Below are 16,918 nucleotides of genomic sequence, written 5' to 3' on the forward strand. Positions count from 1 at the left end.
TACCTAAATATCGTTCACAAGTTCAAATCAAGGGTTAATTAGATATCCTAAAGAATATACCTAACAATAGGGTTTGAACCTCAATCTATCCTATTGCCAACCCAAAAAAGGTTCAATAAACTTTCATATCAACTGCCACAAGAGATTACGCAAATTCAATTATGGAGAATTTTGTTCAAAGTTAAAAGGGATAAATAGCACATTTTGTCCTCAAAGTTGCCTAATTTTTCAGTTTAGTGATTGGAGTCACAAATGTGTCATGTGATTAGGTATATTTACAATAAAAATGTTTATATAGATTAAGACTTACACGCTAGTAGTATAGGACTCTGGGTGGATTAAAAGTTCCACATGATCACCATAATGGCTCACTATTGCCATGTGTAATAATAAAAGAATATTTTCGATTTTCTAAACTTGAGTTTGTTGAATAATTCTTTATTTCATGTTTGGCTAATGAGAAAATGTTGGGAAAGGACAAAGATATAAAGAAGAGGGGAAATGGGGCAATCATTTTTCAAAATTTAGAAATTCTAGGGACTAAGTAGAAAAATAGAGCAAATATTAAGGAGTAACTTGGATCATTTTACAAATTTCAATGATTTGATTGCTACATATGAAATTCTAGGGACTAATATTTGAAAAACTGAACAAACATTAGGGACCAAAAGTGATGTTTAACAAAGATTAAAATGACTTGTTAGCAAGAGTCAAAACAAGAGTCAAAAGAGAACTCCAAGGAGCATAGTGATTGGTAATCACCTTCCATTCTGATAGGTGTCAAATATTTGATCGGTAGCCATACCTCAACGGGTTTGATACACAAGAGTACTGAATTTAATCTTTATCCAAGAGATGGTCCACTCTTACAATAGTAAGAATCGGAGGATATGCTTGTTAAATTCCTTTTTACTACCGTACATTTTACACACGTTAGTGCATTAAGCAAGCGTTTTTAAATACAAAAAATTATTAGATTTATCAAAAGTATTAGTGAAGTGATACTCCTGACTAATGAAATAATGCTATTAATATAAGTCAACTTCCTAATCAACATGAAAAATATAATAATAAATCTTTAAATTAATTATATTATATTTACGTAAATAATAACATTTTATTAATGGAATGAATCGGATAACCACTCTAACAGTTCCTAGAAATTTCTCTTTAAATACGTACACTTCCCCGGGCTTCCCTCCGTATTCCGTTTACTCTTTCCAACACACACTCTCTTTCTCTCTCCTCAGTTCTGAACTGTAAACTCTCACTGACAAATTTATAATAGCGTTTATACTACTCGTAAGTCGTAACGTTTAACTTTATTTTCTTCTTTGTCATCTTCTTGTTCTTCTTTCTCTTTGTCTCTCTTCCTTTAGAGCTTGCATTAACTATGTGTTCCTGTGCGTGAAAGGATAGGTAGAGAAGGCAGAGGATCACTGTTCTCTCAGTTAACAGTAACAGTAAGGTATTTATTTCCTCAATGATTTCATATAAAACTTTGTCAATATTTGGTTGTTGGTTCTTTTTTTTTTTCTTTTTCTTTTTCATTTTAGTTTTGTGGAGGTAGTGTGTGTCCTGCTTTTCAAGTGGGCCATAATGAAAAACCTGACCTGTTTTTGTTTTGTTTCCTGGGGCCGCAATGTTTTAATGTTCTTGGATTTGAGCTTTTAAAGCGTTCTTTATTAGCTTACTAGAGGTATGTTTCATAAGATTTACTCAAAAATACATATCTTTAATCTTTGTAGATATATAGCGGGTTACAATTGCTGTGTTTGGGTGCCCTTTCTTTGCCTTTATGTCCAGTGTTCAAAAGATCGCTTAAAAAGAAGGGAATTCAAAAATCAAGAATTTCTTTGTTTTTCGAATGGGGAATAAGGTAATTCTAGAAGAGAATGGTAGGTCTGTAGACTGTAGTTGTTCTTGTTCAGGAGGTTCCAGGGTATTCTTTCTATTTTTCTTTTTCCTCTCCTTTCTCTTTGGTTGGTAAGAAAATTAAAGAAACTTTTCTCACGAGATGTTTTTTCTTTCCTGTTTTGATTCTAGGGGCATGATAATTTCTTAACCACCTGTCGTATACCATTTATTGTTTTGTTTCCAGAACCTTTCCTATTTAACCTGTCCCACCAAATTTAAACAAATAATAAGTACCAGTGGAAGGGAATTTTTTTTTTTTTTTCTTAAGAGTTCTAGTTAATGTCGAATATAATCCCTTTTAATGCTTTTTCCCTTCTTTATTTATACTTTATTGTTATATATATATATATATATATATATATATATATATGAAGATGTTGTTAGTAAACCAAAAAAAATTTATAAGAAAAAATAATAATAAATCAGAAAGATTTTATAAAAAAAGAACATCTTTTTCCTATAAAAGTTGATAAAAACTTCTTTAAAATAGCTTATTAACAGTTGTGACCCCACTCTTTTTGTTTTTTTATTTTGAGAAATGTTGTTATGAACTTGAATTGGACATATCACCGTATAATAAATGAGTGGGATTTTCTGGTCCTTCACTTAATTTCTTTTGTCTTCTTGGTTAGAGAGGGTCCTCTGCCTCTGGTTTCAGTAACCATATTCGCTGTCTGATAGCAGCTTTTCCTGCATAGGGGGGGAATTTTTTTTTTTTTTTCTTAAGAGTTCTAGTTAATGAATATCTTTATAATATTTATTAATAAATAATATAAAAAAATTAGGAATATAATCCCTTTTAATGCTTTTTCCCTTCTTTATTTATACTTTATTTAGAAGTTATATATATATATATATATATATATATATATATATGAAGATGTTGTTAGTAAACCAAAAAAAATTTATAAGAAAAAATAATAATAAATCAGAAAGATTTTATAAAAAAAGAAAAAAATATATATTTTAACATCTTTTTCAATTTACTATAAAAGTTGATAAAAACTTCTTTAAAATAGCTTATTAACAGTTGTCTTATAACCATTCATTAATATGACCCATTATATATATATATATATATATATGTATGTATTTGTTATGAACACTCTTTTTGTTTTTTTATTTTGAGAAGGATGTTGTTATGAACTTGAATTGGACATATCACCGTATAACTTTCGTGTAAATTTCCTTGAGTGGGATTTTCTGGTCCTTCACTTAATTTCTTTTGTCTTCTTGGTTAGAGCTCTAGGGTCCTCTGCCTCTGGTTTCAGTAACCATATTCGCTGTCTGATAGCAGCTTTTCCTGCATAGGGGGGCCTTCCATTTTCCATAAGCTAATTATTTCATCTAATCTTATCTCTAATGAAAGTTGCAAATAAGCATTTGCATCAAGTATGCTAAAATAGCATAAGAACTAAATATAGCTGATGAAGCCAAATACTACCACCATCAAATCATGAACCGGTAATGAAAAATAGGATTTTGTTACCGTGCTTGTTCAAATTTAAGAGACATGGTTGCTTATGCAAAATAGTTTTTTTTTTTTTTTTTTCTTTGCATTTATGAGGGTGAAGGAAGAAATTAGATGATGGTTGCTGCGTGTAAAAAGAAATAAATAATAATAAAAAATCAATAAATTTGATAATAAAATATAAAATAGATAATCAGGTGTAACAAGTATTTTAAAAAATAAATTTTTAAAATAAGAATGCTGATTTTGCATAAGCTAACATGAATGCTGATTGTACTCCTTTTTTTTTCTTTTTCTTTTTTTAAGTAAGATTGTACTTTCAAAAGAAGTAACCAGAAACAGTTTGGCCTAAACCATGATTTGAACGGCTCATGCCTCCGACCTCCGAGATATATATATAGATATTTATATATATATATATATATGTAAAAGAAAAACTTTATGATAATCAATGTGTTCCTTGATTTGAGGTGCTGCAACTAATGTTTTAGCAGCTGCTTTCATCATAAGTTGATAATTGTGGTATTGCCTTATCGACTCAAAGACTTCCTATGCCCGCTTAAAAAAAAAAAATTTTTAAAAAACTTCCTATGCCCATTTACCCAAAAAAAAAAAAAAAAAAAATATATATATATATATATATATATATATAAGGCTTCTATGTCCCGACGCAATTTATAAGGCTTATTTTCTTTGAGCTGTCACTCATCACTTGTTTCTTTCTTAGTCATATGGCCCTTAAATTTGAATTCTACAGCAGTGGAAAAATATCTGCCACTTTTTTTGTCGTCTTCTCAATTACCTCTTATTTTATGTTTGTGATTGTTTCACAATCACAGTCACAGGTCACAACACACGAGTCTAACAGTCCACACTCGGCTGAGTCAACTCGCCGACTGACTCTTGTGGATCACATGTTCATACTTTTGTTTTGTCATATGTGGGTTGATATATATTTTTTTCTTTTTTCAGGTTAAAGAGCGAAGGGGTTTGAACAGGTGCAAGAGATTGTGAGAACTGAGAAGTACCAGTCATGGCTAAGGAAATGGAAGTGCTCAATGCTCTTGATGTTGCGAAAACACAATTGTACCATTTCACAGCCATTGTGATTGCTGGGATGGGCTTTTTCACAGATGCATATGATCTATTTTGCATCTCTCTAGTGACAAAACTGCTGGGCCGCTTGTACTACTACAAGGAAGGTTCTCCTGATCCAGGCTCTTTGCCCTCAAATGTCTCCGCTGCTGTTAATGGTGTTGCCTTCTGTGGTACCCTTACAGGCCAACTCTTTTTTGGTTGGCTTGGTGACAAAATGGGCCGTAAACGTGTCTATGGACTGACTCTCATGGTCATGGTGATTTGCTCCATTGCCTCCGGCCTTTCCTTTGGCAAAGATGCCAAGGCTGTCATGGCTACACTTTGCTTCTTCAGGTTCTGGCTTGGCTTTGGCATTGGTGGTGACTACCCACTTTCCGCTACTATAATGTCTGAGTATGCCAACAAGAAGACTCGTGGTGCCTTCATTGCTGCAGTGTTTGCAATGCAAGGTTTTGGGATTTTGGCTGGTGGAATGGTTGCTATCATTATTTCTGCAGCTTTCAAGGCGAAATACCCTGCCTTGCCTTATAAAGATGACCCAATTGGCTCCACTAGTCCACAAGCTGATTATGTCTGGCGCATAATTGTGATGTTTGGTGCAATCCCAGCCCTGCTTACTTATTATTGGCGCATGAAAATGCCCGAAACAGCTCGATATACTGCTTTGGTTGCCAAGAATGCCAAACAGGCAGCTGCTGATATGTCCAAAGTTCTGCACGTTGAATTGGAAGCTGAACAGGGAAAAACTGAGGTCAAAGGAAATGATTTCGGATTGTTCTCAAAGCAATTTCTTCGCCGACATGGGCTTCACTTGCTTGGAACCACAGCTACTTGGTTCTTGTTGGATATTGCTTTCTACAGCCAGAACTTATTTCAGAAAGACATTTTCACTGCCATTGGTTGGATTCCAAAGGCAAAGGAAATGAGTGCCCTTGATGAGGTTTTCAGAATTGCCAGAGCACAGACTCTTATAGCTCTCTGCAGCACTGTGCCAGGGTATTGGTTTACCGTGGCATTCATTGACAGGATAGGGAGATTTGCAATCCAATTGATGGGGTTTTTCTTCATGACTGTCTTCATGTTTGCCTTGGCCATTCCTTACCACCATTGGACCTTAAAAGCCAACCGAATTGGGTTTGTTGTGATGTATTCCCTAACGTTTTTCTTCGCCAATTTTGGTCCAAATGCTACCACATTCGTCGTGCCAGCCGAGATTTTCCCAGCAAGGCTGAGGTCTACATGTCATGGTATATCAGCCGCAGCTGGAAAAGCTGGGGCAATGGTTGGTGCATTTGGATTTCAGTATGCAGAAAAGGCTATTGGAGTTAGAAATACACTTATAATTCTGGGTGTGGTCAACTTCCTTGGAATGGTATTTACTTTCTTGGTGCCTGAATCAAAGGGGAGATCATTGGAGGAAATGTCTGGTGAAGCTGAGGAAGAAAATGGAGACGCAATAGAGTTATCACAGCATACTGGTCATGACATTAGAACTGCACCGGTTTAATTAGGCCTTCTCTTTATATCTTTTAGCATTGTCTAGTAAAATCTTGCGAGTTGCAACCACCGACCATAAGCTCTTTTTATGTTTCTTGCTTTGAGCTACTACTATTGTCTTTGTTCAAAGATAAGGTGAAGACTGTATTGTTCTTTTTCTTTTCTTTTTTTTCCAATATTGCAATTAAGAAATCTTGATAGTTATTATAGTCCGCTCTTTTTCTGACTTTTTAATCTTTTAATCTATATGTCACCATTGAGCATAATCTTCCACTTTCTTCATCAGATTTCTGCACATTTTTGTTCTCTGTTCTTTTCTTTCCTAATTTTTATCCCTATTTTTAAATTTCTCATTGTGATTCTTGTCATAGTTTCTCAGATTCCTGAGAAGTGGGAAATTTAAATAAAATAACCCTTTTTCCTCTTCATGCCCACTGTCTTACAAGCAACCAAAGAGTTCATGTAAACTAGATTCATAGTCGAGTTTGCAGGTACAGAGTTTTTTTTTTTTTTTTTGAGAAAATGCAGGTACAGAGTTAGTAGTTAAGGTTAGAGAGGCAAAAGTATAGAAAAAAATAAATAAAACATCATTAAGGCCCTGTTTGGTACAGTAGTTTAGCAACATATTTTCAGTTTTTAAACAACATTATACATATTTTTACTCATACATATTTTCAAAAAATACAAACAACATTACTAGAATAACGTTACCAAATGCCAACAGACCCTAAGAAACTCCAAATAAGCATTCATTTTTCTTTATAAAAAAATAATTAGAAAAAATATTCATTTAGTATTAACAAACCCATCAATGAAGATAAAGATGCAAAATTATTATTTCTTAATATATTACCGTGTAATCATTTGTGAAACTGGAACTCGACATGTGTTTGCAGTTGGTTTTTTTTTTTGGATAAACTATATATTTGATCCTTAACTTTTGGGCCGAATGTCAATTTAATCCCTAATCTTTTAAACGTGTCAATTTGGTCTCTAATTTTTTGGTACTATGTCAAAATAGTTCCTATTATTGAGTAATAGATAGAAAATATTGATGTACTTAATAGCTAATATAAAATATTATTATTATACCACTTAGGATGCCACGTATACAAAGATTAAAAAGAATATATGTAAAAACCAAAAAGAAACTAAACTAACCAGGAAGAGCATAAAAAAGGATTGAAAATTTTCTACCCAGCTCTAGCAGCTGCACTTAGATGGACATGGTCTCCTCCTAGATCATCTTCACCATCTATCAAATCATCGTCAACAGCCACCCTCCTCTCCTGCAACCAAATTCATACCCAACCTAACAGTCTCTTTGAAACTCTCATCGGATATGTAGTTTTGTTTAAATATGACCAAATTTGATTTGTATTTTTAATTGAACTTTAATTTTTTTTTATTTTTTAGGCTATGTGGCAGTATACATGGAATCTTCTTAGGTGGCGTTTTTTATTTAAACTGTTAGCCATACCAAAGTTTTTCATCCATCACTTAACGGAATGAACAATTTTGACACAATATTAAAATGTTAAGGACCAAATTGACACATTTAAAAGGTTAGGGACCAATTGACAATTTAACCTAAAAGTTAAGGACCAAATATATAATTTACCTTTTTTTTCTTTTTTTTTCTTTTTTTTTTTTGTATATGTTTATGTTTGTGTGTGTCTTTGATGGGTGTGTCCACTATTGGGTAAGGATAAAATTATTTATTAAAATCTTTTAAAGAATCAGGTTGTTTGATTTTGGTAAAATTAGTTGATTAAGCTTAATTATTTTTAGCTTTGTTATGTTTATGTTTGTGTGTGTCTTTGATGGGCGTGTCCACTACTGGGTAAATATAAAATTATTTGTTAAAATCTTTTAAAGAATCAGGTTGTTTGATTTTGGTAAAATTAGTTGATTAATCTTAATTATTTTTAGCTTTGTTATTCTTCATTTAATTTTGTTGTTGGCTAATTTTTTTAGGCTTGTTAATTTTGTTCTAGATTTTAGATCTATAACTTTTTTATGGCCTTTAATTAAGATTCTAAATTGAAAGGCCTATTCATTGTATTATGTATTAGAAATATCTACAATGACACCTTCTCTTCGTTATGTAGGTTGTATTTGGCTTGATGTAAAATGTTTTTTGAGTATAAAATAATTTCAAGTGAAAATATTTTTTGAAAAGGAAAATTTTTTCAATCATTTAGTTGTGTTCTGGAAAATAAGATGGAAAATAGTTTCTAGTGTTTGGTTTTCACATAAAATTATTACTGGAAAATATGTATATACGTCGAAAAATACGTCGGACAGTCTCTCTCTCTCTCTCTCTCTCTCTCTCTCTCTCTCTCTCTCTCTCTCTCTCTCTCTCTCTCTCTCTCTCTCTCTCTCTCTCTCTCTCTCTCTCTCTCTCTCTCTCTCTCTCTCTCTCTCTCTCTCTCTCTCTCTCTCGTAAAGACTGAAAAATAGGAGTGTAATTCAGTTAAAGGTAAAATAGAAGTGTAAATAATTTTACACTAAAGGGGTCAAAATTTTATGGTCAAACTGAAGTTAATTTCAGTTTGACCGTATTTTCTGATCCACCCAAACACCTTGTTAGGTGTAAAATATTTTTTGTAAAGGTTTTTCACCCGAAATAAACACAATCATAGTTTCAATGCAATGGGTGCCGTGTTGGTGACATTGTTATTGGTGTTAAAAGTCCGACTCAACGCAACTAAAAGTTCATACTTTACTGAAAACGGGAAGAAAAGAAAGAAGAAGAAGAAAAACAAAATATTTCAATTCTTTTATATTCACGATTGAATGACTTCTTGGAAAATTTTAAAATTACATAAGGAATTAGTCTGCCTTCTAACATGCTAAGCCAAAAAGGAGAAAAATAAATGAATGATAGAAAAAGGTCCGCCATTTAACACCAATCTTAAGACATTATAAGCCTTTTGGCTTTGCATTCAGCTTAAGGTGCAATGAACATATCAAATTCACATGAAATTTGAGTATATGTGAGAGTGCATATAATAGAGTGTGTGAACTAGTTTTTACCATTTAAGTAGATGGTTTTTGATCGACCAAATAACTGCAATCGTCCAAAAGACCCAGCCTAGACGAAGAAAGGGTGCCATAAAGACAGCCATTCAATACCCTGACTGTTACATATCAACAGGAAGACGGTTGGAACCTACATTAAGCAGGCTTGAGGCGTTACAAAGAGAGCATTCAAGCCACCATTAAAGGAGGCCAATGGCTAGCAGGTTGATAAGCCTATTTATAGGCTTCCCAAAGCTCAAGGTAGGGTACGAATAACATCCACAATTATTTACGAATTCTCTTTATTCTCAAATTAATTCCAAAACTCTTTGTTTTATAACTTTATCATCGGAGACTCCTTGGCCAGCACCACAATGGTATCCATCTTGTAGCCCCTTATAGGACCCCTGACAAGCCCATATTAGGAATCTAGATGATCTTAGCTACTGACAATTTTAGCATCATTAGTTTGACGCCGTTTGTGGGGAAAACAATTTCTGACCTTAGCTTGAAAGCGTAGTTCCGTTCAATTCTAAGATCTAGATGGAGTCCAATACACTGCAAGACTCTAAAGCATTAGCTTTGCAAATCCAGATGTTTACAGCTAGCGTAGAAGAACTCACCAGGCAGAACCAGGAGAAAAGGTTACAGTTGCAACAAGACGAAAATCGCTCACCCATGAGGGTTGGGACTAAGAGAAACAATGACGAAGATAGCCACAAAAGGGACAATTCTCAACGACCAAAATCCTAAGATAAAGCCAACTCAGATCTTCTCAAGAACACTGAGGAAAGAGATGGACGAGATAAGGAATGTGATGAGAGAAAAGACAGATAGAAACCTAGACAAGATGGTTAGGAGGATGGATTCCCCCTTCACTACAAAGATTTTGGAATGCCCCCTACCATTGAAGTTTCGACTTCCATAGCTTGAGTCATTTGATGGCCTGAAAGACCTGCTAGATTACATAACCACCTTCAGGACGACCCTGAGTCTACAACAAACCCCAAATGAGATCTTATGTCGCTCTTTTCCTACCACCCTCAAAGGGGCAGCACGAATGTGGTTCAGGAAACTGGGAACTTCATCCATCAACAGCTTTGAATAGCTAGGAAGTTCTTTCGTGCGTCATGTTGTTGGTGGGCAACACCAAAAGAGGATGGCGAACCACCTACTTACCATCAAGCAAGGTGAAAGAGAATCCCTGAGGTCATATGTGAAGCGTCTTACCAGAGAAGTGCTAGAGGTTGACGAAGCCGATGATAAGGTGTAGTTAACCACTTTTAAAGCTGGCTGAAATCTAGAAAGTTCGTGGTTGCTCTCGCAAAAAGTCCTCCACAAACGATGGTTGAGATGTTATTGAAAGCTTAGATGCACATGAATGCAGAAGATGCCTTGGCCATGATAGTGGAAGAGCACACACCAAAAGAGAAGGAATGTGCCAGGGAAGACCACAGAGAGCGTAAGAGAGGAAGGGGAGATTGTCAAACCAACTCCGACAAGAATAAGCAGAGAGACGATAAAACTTCGCAAACAGTAAAATTTACTCCTCTGGTCATGCTTGTCGACAAAACTTTGATGCAGATTAAGGACAATCACCACCTCAAGTGGCCAAAACCACTGCACTCCTCACCCAATGTGCGGGACAAGAGGAAGTATTGCTACTACCACAAGGATCACGACCATTACACTAAAGATTGTAGAGACCTGAAGGAGCAGATAGAAGAACTGATTTGTAAAGGGAAGCTGTAAAGGTTTGTAAAAAAAGGGGAGTCTAGTCGATCTAGAGACAATCGTAAGATGAAGCTCTAGACTATTCCAAGAGACGAGGATAATTCGCTTAGTCGTCCATAAAGCACGATAATAGAAATAAAGATGATCATTGAAGGACCGTCCACTAATGGATCCTTTAGGTCCCTCAAGAAGTCACACCAAAGATAGGTAAACAGTGTCCACAAAATACCTCTCACGAAACAAAGAAGAAAACAAGCATGGACATTTTGTTTTCAGAAGAAAACGCCAGAGGTGTGAAGCAACCACATGACGATCCCTTGGCCATTATCAAGGGCGGTTTATGTGTGTAGCCACGTGTCTTCCGATGGAACTGTGACTCTACTAGACCCGGATTTGTTTTAGGGAGTTCAACCCGGAACTCGACATTGGACTGCATAGACCAATGGCTTCTAGTACAATATGATATTATGAGTCCTTTCATAATGACTTCATGATTGAAGGGAAAAAATAGGTGCAACTGGAGGGAGATAGAATATGTCCAACCGTGTGCATAGGTTGTTTAAGTTTATCCCCTTTATCATGCACTAAAATGATTTTCCCCATATAATACTCTTTTAGTTTTTAGGCAAATATAAGTGATATTGCCATCCATAAGAAGGGCTTTTAGTATTATAAGTTTGTGCCTTTCATAAGAATGATTTTAATGTTAAATCATTGGGCCTTCTAGGAGAAAGAATTTTAGTATTTGATGTTCATATGCCTTCCATAAGAAGGGCTTTTATAATATGAACTTGGAAGAATGTTTGGTATCTTTTAAGATGTATGGAGATATGGTGTTTGTAATATGTATGGGAACTATGTATAGATACTTTGTTGAATATGGATATTGTATATAGATACTTTGCGAGATATGAAGTTTGTTGAAGTTATATGAGAAGTATGTATGGATATTTTGTAAGGAGTGTGTTTGTAAAATATTTGAAAGTGTGAGAGATATTAAGGTTAAATATAGTAAATACATGAGATTATAATTGTTGCTGGAGTGGCTTTTGTGTTATGATAATGGGTTATGTTTCTTTTTAAAAGAAGAGATTTTGTAAGAGAAATGGAGAAGGATATGTTTGGGGATATGGGTAGAAAGATGATGATATTTCAGAATGTAGAGAATGAGAGAATGAGCATAGGATGGGGTAGTAGTGTGTTGTAATGGTGTTATCTAAGAAGAGAGATTTTGTAAGAGAGATGGAGAAGTATGGAAATGTTTAGAGATATGGTAGCAAAATGAATGAAGTTTTAGAATAAGGGGGTGAGAGAGGGATGGATAGTGTGTGGCTTGGTCATCTTTATATAGAGTCAAGTAAGTAGCTAGATTAGAATTAGTTGAAGGGAAATTTAGCAAATAAGGAAAAGTCTTTAACAAAGTAAGTGATTTCATTAGTGGGTTTTTGGTTTTTAGCCAAAAGAAGAAAGTTTGAGACTTTAAGGTTGCTGCTGCAACAGTACAGCAGTAGCTACTGCAGCTATTAGGTCTACAGCAATAGCTATCCTGACACAGTTGGATGATGTCAGCTCTGTGAGGTCTTCTGCTAGAGAAAATATTTTGCATTAAATTCATGGGTTTGGCTAAAAATAGTAAGATAACCTTTATAGGATCTTCCTATTTTTGGTATTGCAGCTGGAGGCTAAGGACCTTAGCTTAAAATGGTATGATTTCTTTTATAAGACCCTTACTTCTTTGGGTATAGCAGAAAGCTGCTAGGATTGGGCATTAAAGGGTTGATGATGTCACTTTTGGGCATGTGTCAATTTCCTAAGCTGCTGTTGGAGCTACTGCATTTGCTGCTGGAGCTGTTGTTGTATCTGCTGAAGTTGTTGCAGCTTCTATTGGAATTAAGGCAGTTTCTGCTAGAACTATTATTGGTATTTTTGGCTAAGTTGCCTTTTTTGGAAAATTATATGTTTAGTTAATGGTTTTATTACAATATAATTTTGGTAAGTAATAAGACTAGTTGGTTGATATTTGATGAAGTTTTAAAGATGTAATTATGGTCCCTTTGTGTTTTAACCAAATCTTGGAGAGCAAGGAGAACATTTAATGCTAGATATGAGATATTAAAATAGATTTAGTCATGTGCTTGGGATTTATTTAAATGAAAATAATAATATAATTTATATAAAATAATATAATTACATTTTCAAAGTTATATTATATGATAAACATTAATTTTTATGTAAAGAGTATGGAGAGTTTCATTATTTTAAGTGTTATGCGATATGAGAGACTTACCAGATGCTACCTATTGCACACTGACCCATCAAAGTTCAGGGAATTGGGGAAGACATGCCAAGTAACATGTTTTCCTTTATCAACTTTAAACCGCTGGAGCTTTACTGAACATACTTCTTCATCCTCCAAACCATGACTTCCAAAATTCCCCCCAATGAGACTCATGAGCTTGGATCATGAGCCAAAAATGAGATGATATGCCATGAGATTGAACTATGGACTTTGATGAGATAATATCGCCATGGGTTTTAGACCATGGGCTTTGCCGTCATTTTGTGAATAAGGGCTCTTTTGCGCTTTAAAAGAGGTTTTTCCAAAATCCATAATTTGTTGATGTGGTGCGGGTTGCCAATAAAATAAATTCCATGTGGTGAGAAAAATTTGTCCTCAACAATCATCATGCTAATGATAAAAGGATTCAACACTAGACGAATTATCATAGATAATGGCAGCTCTGCAGACATTATCTACCTTTCAGCTTTCCAGCAGTTAAAGGTGGATCCCAAAAGTTTGCGGCCCTTCGAATCTCCTCTCTTTAGTTTTAGCGGAGACCGAGTGTACCCCAGAGGGATAGTAGCACTGACGGTCACAATAGGATCACATCCCCTACAACTAAACCAATAGCTTAACTTTTTTGTGGTAGATTGCCCATCATCATACAATGTGATTATTGGATGGCCCATACTCAACCGTTGGAAGGCAGCAACATCTATATACTGCCTAAAGGTGAAATTTCTAACGGAGTATGGCATAGGCAAGGTGAAAGGAGACCAAGTGCTAGCCAAGGAATGCTATCAAGCAGTGCTAGCTACAAATAAAAACCATACTTGGATGATTGAGGAAGAGAAGGAGAAGAAGATAGAAGCCTTCGAAACTGTGGAACTGATTGATGGAGAACCGACGAAGACAACAAAGATAGGGATGAACCTGAGAACTCAGATGAAGAAGAAACCGGTGCAATTCCTCAAGAAAAATCTGGACATCTTCATATGGAATCACGAAGACATGCCCGACATAGCGACAGAAGTCATCCAACATCGTCTGAATGTAGACCCTAAGAGAAAACCCATCCAACAGAGGCAACAAGTATTTGCCCCTTAGCAAAACAAGGCCATCATGGACGAAGTAAATAAGCTGCTTGCAGCAGATTTCATCTGAGAGGTCTATTATCAGGACTGGCTAGCCAACGTCGTCTTAGTAAAGAAAGCAAACAAAAAATAGAGGATGTATGTAGACTTCATGGACCTGAATAAGGCCTGCCCAAAAGACAATTTCCCATTGCCAAGAATAAACCAGCTCGTGGACTCCACAACAAGACATAAGCTCCTCACGTTTATGGACGCATTCTCGGGATACAACCAGTTCAAAATGTCAGAAGAAGACTACCTTCATCACCAACCAGGGGTTTTACTACTACAAAGTGATGCCCTTTGGGCTGAAGAATGCAGGAACGACCTACCAGAACTAACAAGATGTTCAGCAAGCTAATTGGGAGAAATATGGAAGTGTACGTGGATGACTCGTCAAGAGTAAAGAGGAAGACACACACTTAGATGACCTCAGGGAGACCTTTGCGACCCTTAAATAGTACCACATGAAGTTAAATCCTAGTAAATGCACCTTCGGGGTCTCATTGGGAAAGTTCCTGGATTTATAGTGTCCCAACAAGCAATAGAAGCAAATCCAGATAAGGTGTAAGCTATATTGGAGATGATTTCACCAAAAACAGTGAAGGAAGTGCAGAAGCTGACAGGGAGGATCGCGGCTCTCAATAGGTTCGTCTCCAAAGCCACAAACAAATGTCTTCCTTTCTTCAAAAACTTGAAGCAAGATTTCACTTGGACGGAGGAGCGTAAAGAAGCCTTCTAGGAGCTGAAACGCCATTTAAGCAATCCCCCCCTCCTAAGCCCATCAAAGGAAGAGGAAAACTTGTTTTTATACTTATCAGTGTCAACCACAGCCATGAGTGTAGCACTGATTCGAGAAAAGAAGAGGGTACAGCTCCCTGTTTACTACGTAAGCCAAGCATTCCAAGGAGCCAAAACAAGATATCCATGAATTAAGAAGATTGTCTTTGCCCTTATCGTCGTTTCGTGCAAACTTCGTCCCTATTTCCAGACAAACCTTATTTTGGTAATAACAAACTAACCAATAAGGAAGTCGATGAACAAGCCCGAGGCTGCAGGAAGAATAGTGCAATGGGTGGTCAAGCTAAGCTAGTTTGACGTTGAATACCACCCCAGAAAAGCAATTAAAGCCAAGGCATTAGCAAACTTCATTGCCAAGTTCACTATGCTAAACGATGAGAAGTTCCAGAACAACTCAGAGAAATTGACAATCCAAGCAGATGGCTCATCAGTTCATAAAAGAGGAGGTGTGGGAGTTGTCATTAACACTTCAGAAGGAAAAGTCCTCAAGTACGGGGTACAGCTTCAGTTCCCTACCACCAACAATAAGGCAAAATACGAAGCTATACTAACGAGACTCGGGATCGCAAAAGCTTTGAAGGCTAGGAACATACTCCTCAAAAGTGATTCCAAGTTGGTAATAGGGCAAATAAAGGGTGAGTATGAGGCGAAGGAAGGAAGGATGCAAAAATACCTTAGGCTAACGAACCATCTAATCCAAGAATTCGATCGGGTAGACTTCACGAAGTCCCTAGAAGCCAAAACTCAAAAGCAGACAAAGTGGCAAGGCAAGCATCGTCGGAAGAAGGAACAGTATTGCTAGAGTTAAAAATAGAAGTACAAAAATATATGTGCATTGAAGAACTCTACACTTTCGCGATTCAAGACCAAAGTAGTTGGACGACTTTGATTTTCTCTTTCCTCTGAGATGGATAGCTCCCAGCAGATGTTGACGAAGCAAGGAAGATCAAGAAGCAAGCCGCCAAGTTCACAATCTTGAAGGGCATTTTGTATAAAAAGGGCTTCTCTATGCCCTACTTGAGGTGCGTCAAGGAAGACAAGGCTAAGTACATCTTGGAGGAGGTACACAAAGGAATATGCGGAGACCACACAGGCCCAAGATCCCTAGTAAGCAAAATCATTAGAATAGGTTATTTCTAGCCCATAATACAGAAAGATGCAAGAGAGTTCATCAAAAGATGCGACAAGTTCCAGAGGTTCAAGAACGTCCAGCGTGTCCCAGGAGAAAAGATGACGGCCATAACCTCCCCATGGCCATTTGCTTAGTGGGGGATAGACATCATGGGCCCCTTACCCCAAGGTAAAAGGCAAGTAAAATTTTTGTTAGTTGCAATTGACTATTTCACTAAGTCGGTAGAAGCAAAAGCACTACCAACAATCACAAAGGCAAAAATTCAAAGCTTCGTGTGGAGAAATATAGTTTGTAGGTTCAGCATACCAAGGACAATCATATCAGACAATGGTTTTCAGTTTGATAGACTTCAGAAACTTCTGCTCAGGACTTGGAATCAAGAATTAGTTCTCATCACCAAGGCACCCATAAGCCAACGGGCAGACAGAAGTGACGAATCGAACGTTGCTGAAGATCATCAAAGTTCGACTGGAGGGGGCAAAGGGCGCATGGCCAGAAGAATTGCTAAATGTCTTCTAGGCCTACAAAACCACCACTAGAACCCCAACTGAAGAGACGCCATTCAGACTCACCTATGGCACTAAAATAATAATACCAGTTGAAGTAGGAATCGCCAGAATGAGAAGATAATTCTTCCAAGAAGGCAGCAACGACGATTAACTGAAGGTCAACTTGGATTGCCTAGGCGAAGTATGGGAATAAGCATCTCAAAAGATGGACAAGTACCAACAAAAGATGGCCAAATATTACAACAAGAGAGTAAAACTCAAAAGAGTCGATATAGGGGACCTTGTTCTACACAAAATCACACCAGCAACGAAGGATTCAAC

General features: G+C 36.3%; 1 protein-coding gene across 6 annotated transcripts; it reads left to right on the forward strand.

Moving 5' to 3' along the window:
• The first annotated feature begins 1,191 nt into the window (after positions 1-1,191).
• LOC115994849 (inorganic phosphate transporter 1-4-like) lies at positions 1,192-6,216 on the forward strand. 6 transcript variants are annotated; one of them, XM_031119139.1, is made up of 4 exons: positions 1,192-1,302; positions 1,420-1,468; positions 1,677-1,699; positions 4,361-6,216. In XM_031119139.1, the coding sequence occupies exon 4, from the start codon at positions 4,422-4,424 to the stop codon at positions 5,991-5,993; it is 1,572 nt and encodes a 523-aa protein (XP_030974999.1). In that variant the 5' UTR covers positions 1,192-1,302; positions 1,420-1,468; positions 1,677-1,699; positions 4,361-4,421; the 3' UTR covers positions 5,994-6,216. The 6 variants fall into 6 exon arrangements, with proteins under 6 accessions (XP_030974999.1, XP_030975000.1, XP_030974998.1 ...); XM_031119140.1 differs by lacking the exon at positions 1,677-1,699 and adding an exon at positions 1,749-1,879; XM_031119142.1 differs by having other exon boundaries at positions 1,200-1,302; positions 1,415-1,468.
• The last annotated feature ends 10,702 nt before the right edge of the window (positions 6,217-16,918 follow it).

This window comes from Quercus lobata, chromosome 6 (genome assembly GCF_001633185.2).
Source record: "Quercus lobata isolate SW786 chromosome 6, ValleyOak3.0 Primary Assembly, whole genome shotgun sequence".
Classification (NCBI taxonomy): domain Eukaryota; kingdom Viridiplantae; phylum Streptophyta; class Magnoliopsida; order Fagales; family Fagaceae; genus Quercus; species Quercus lobata.

What these genes read in the sequence shown, in the direction of transcription:
- LOC115994849 (XM_031119139.1), top strand. Translation starts at nt 4,422, where the DNA reads ATGGCTAAGGAAATGGAAGTGCTCAATGCTCTTGATGTTGCGAAAACA.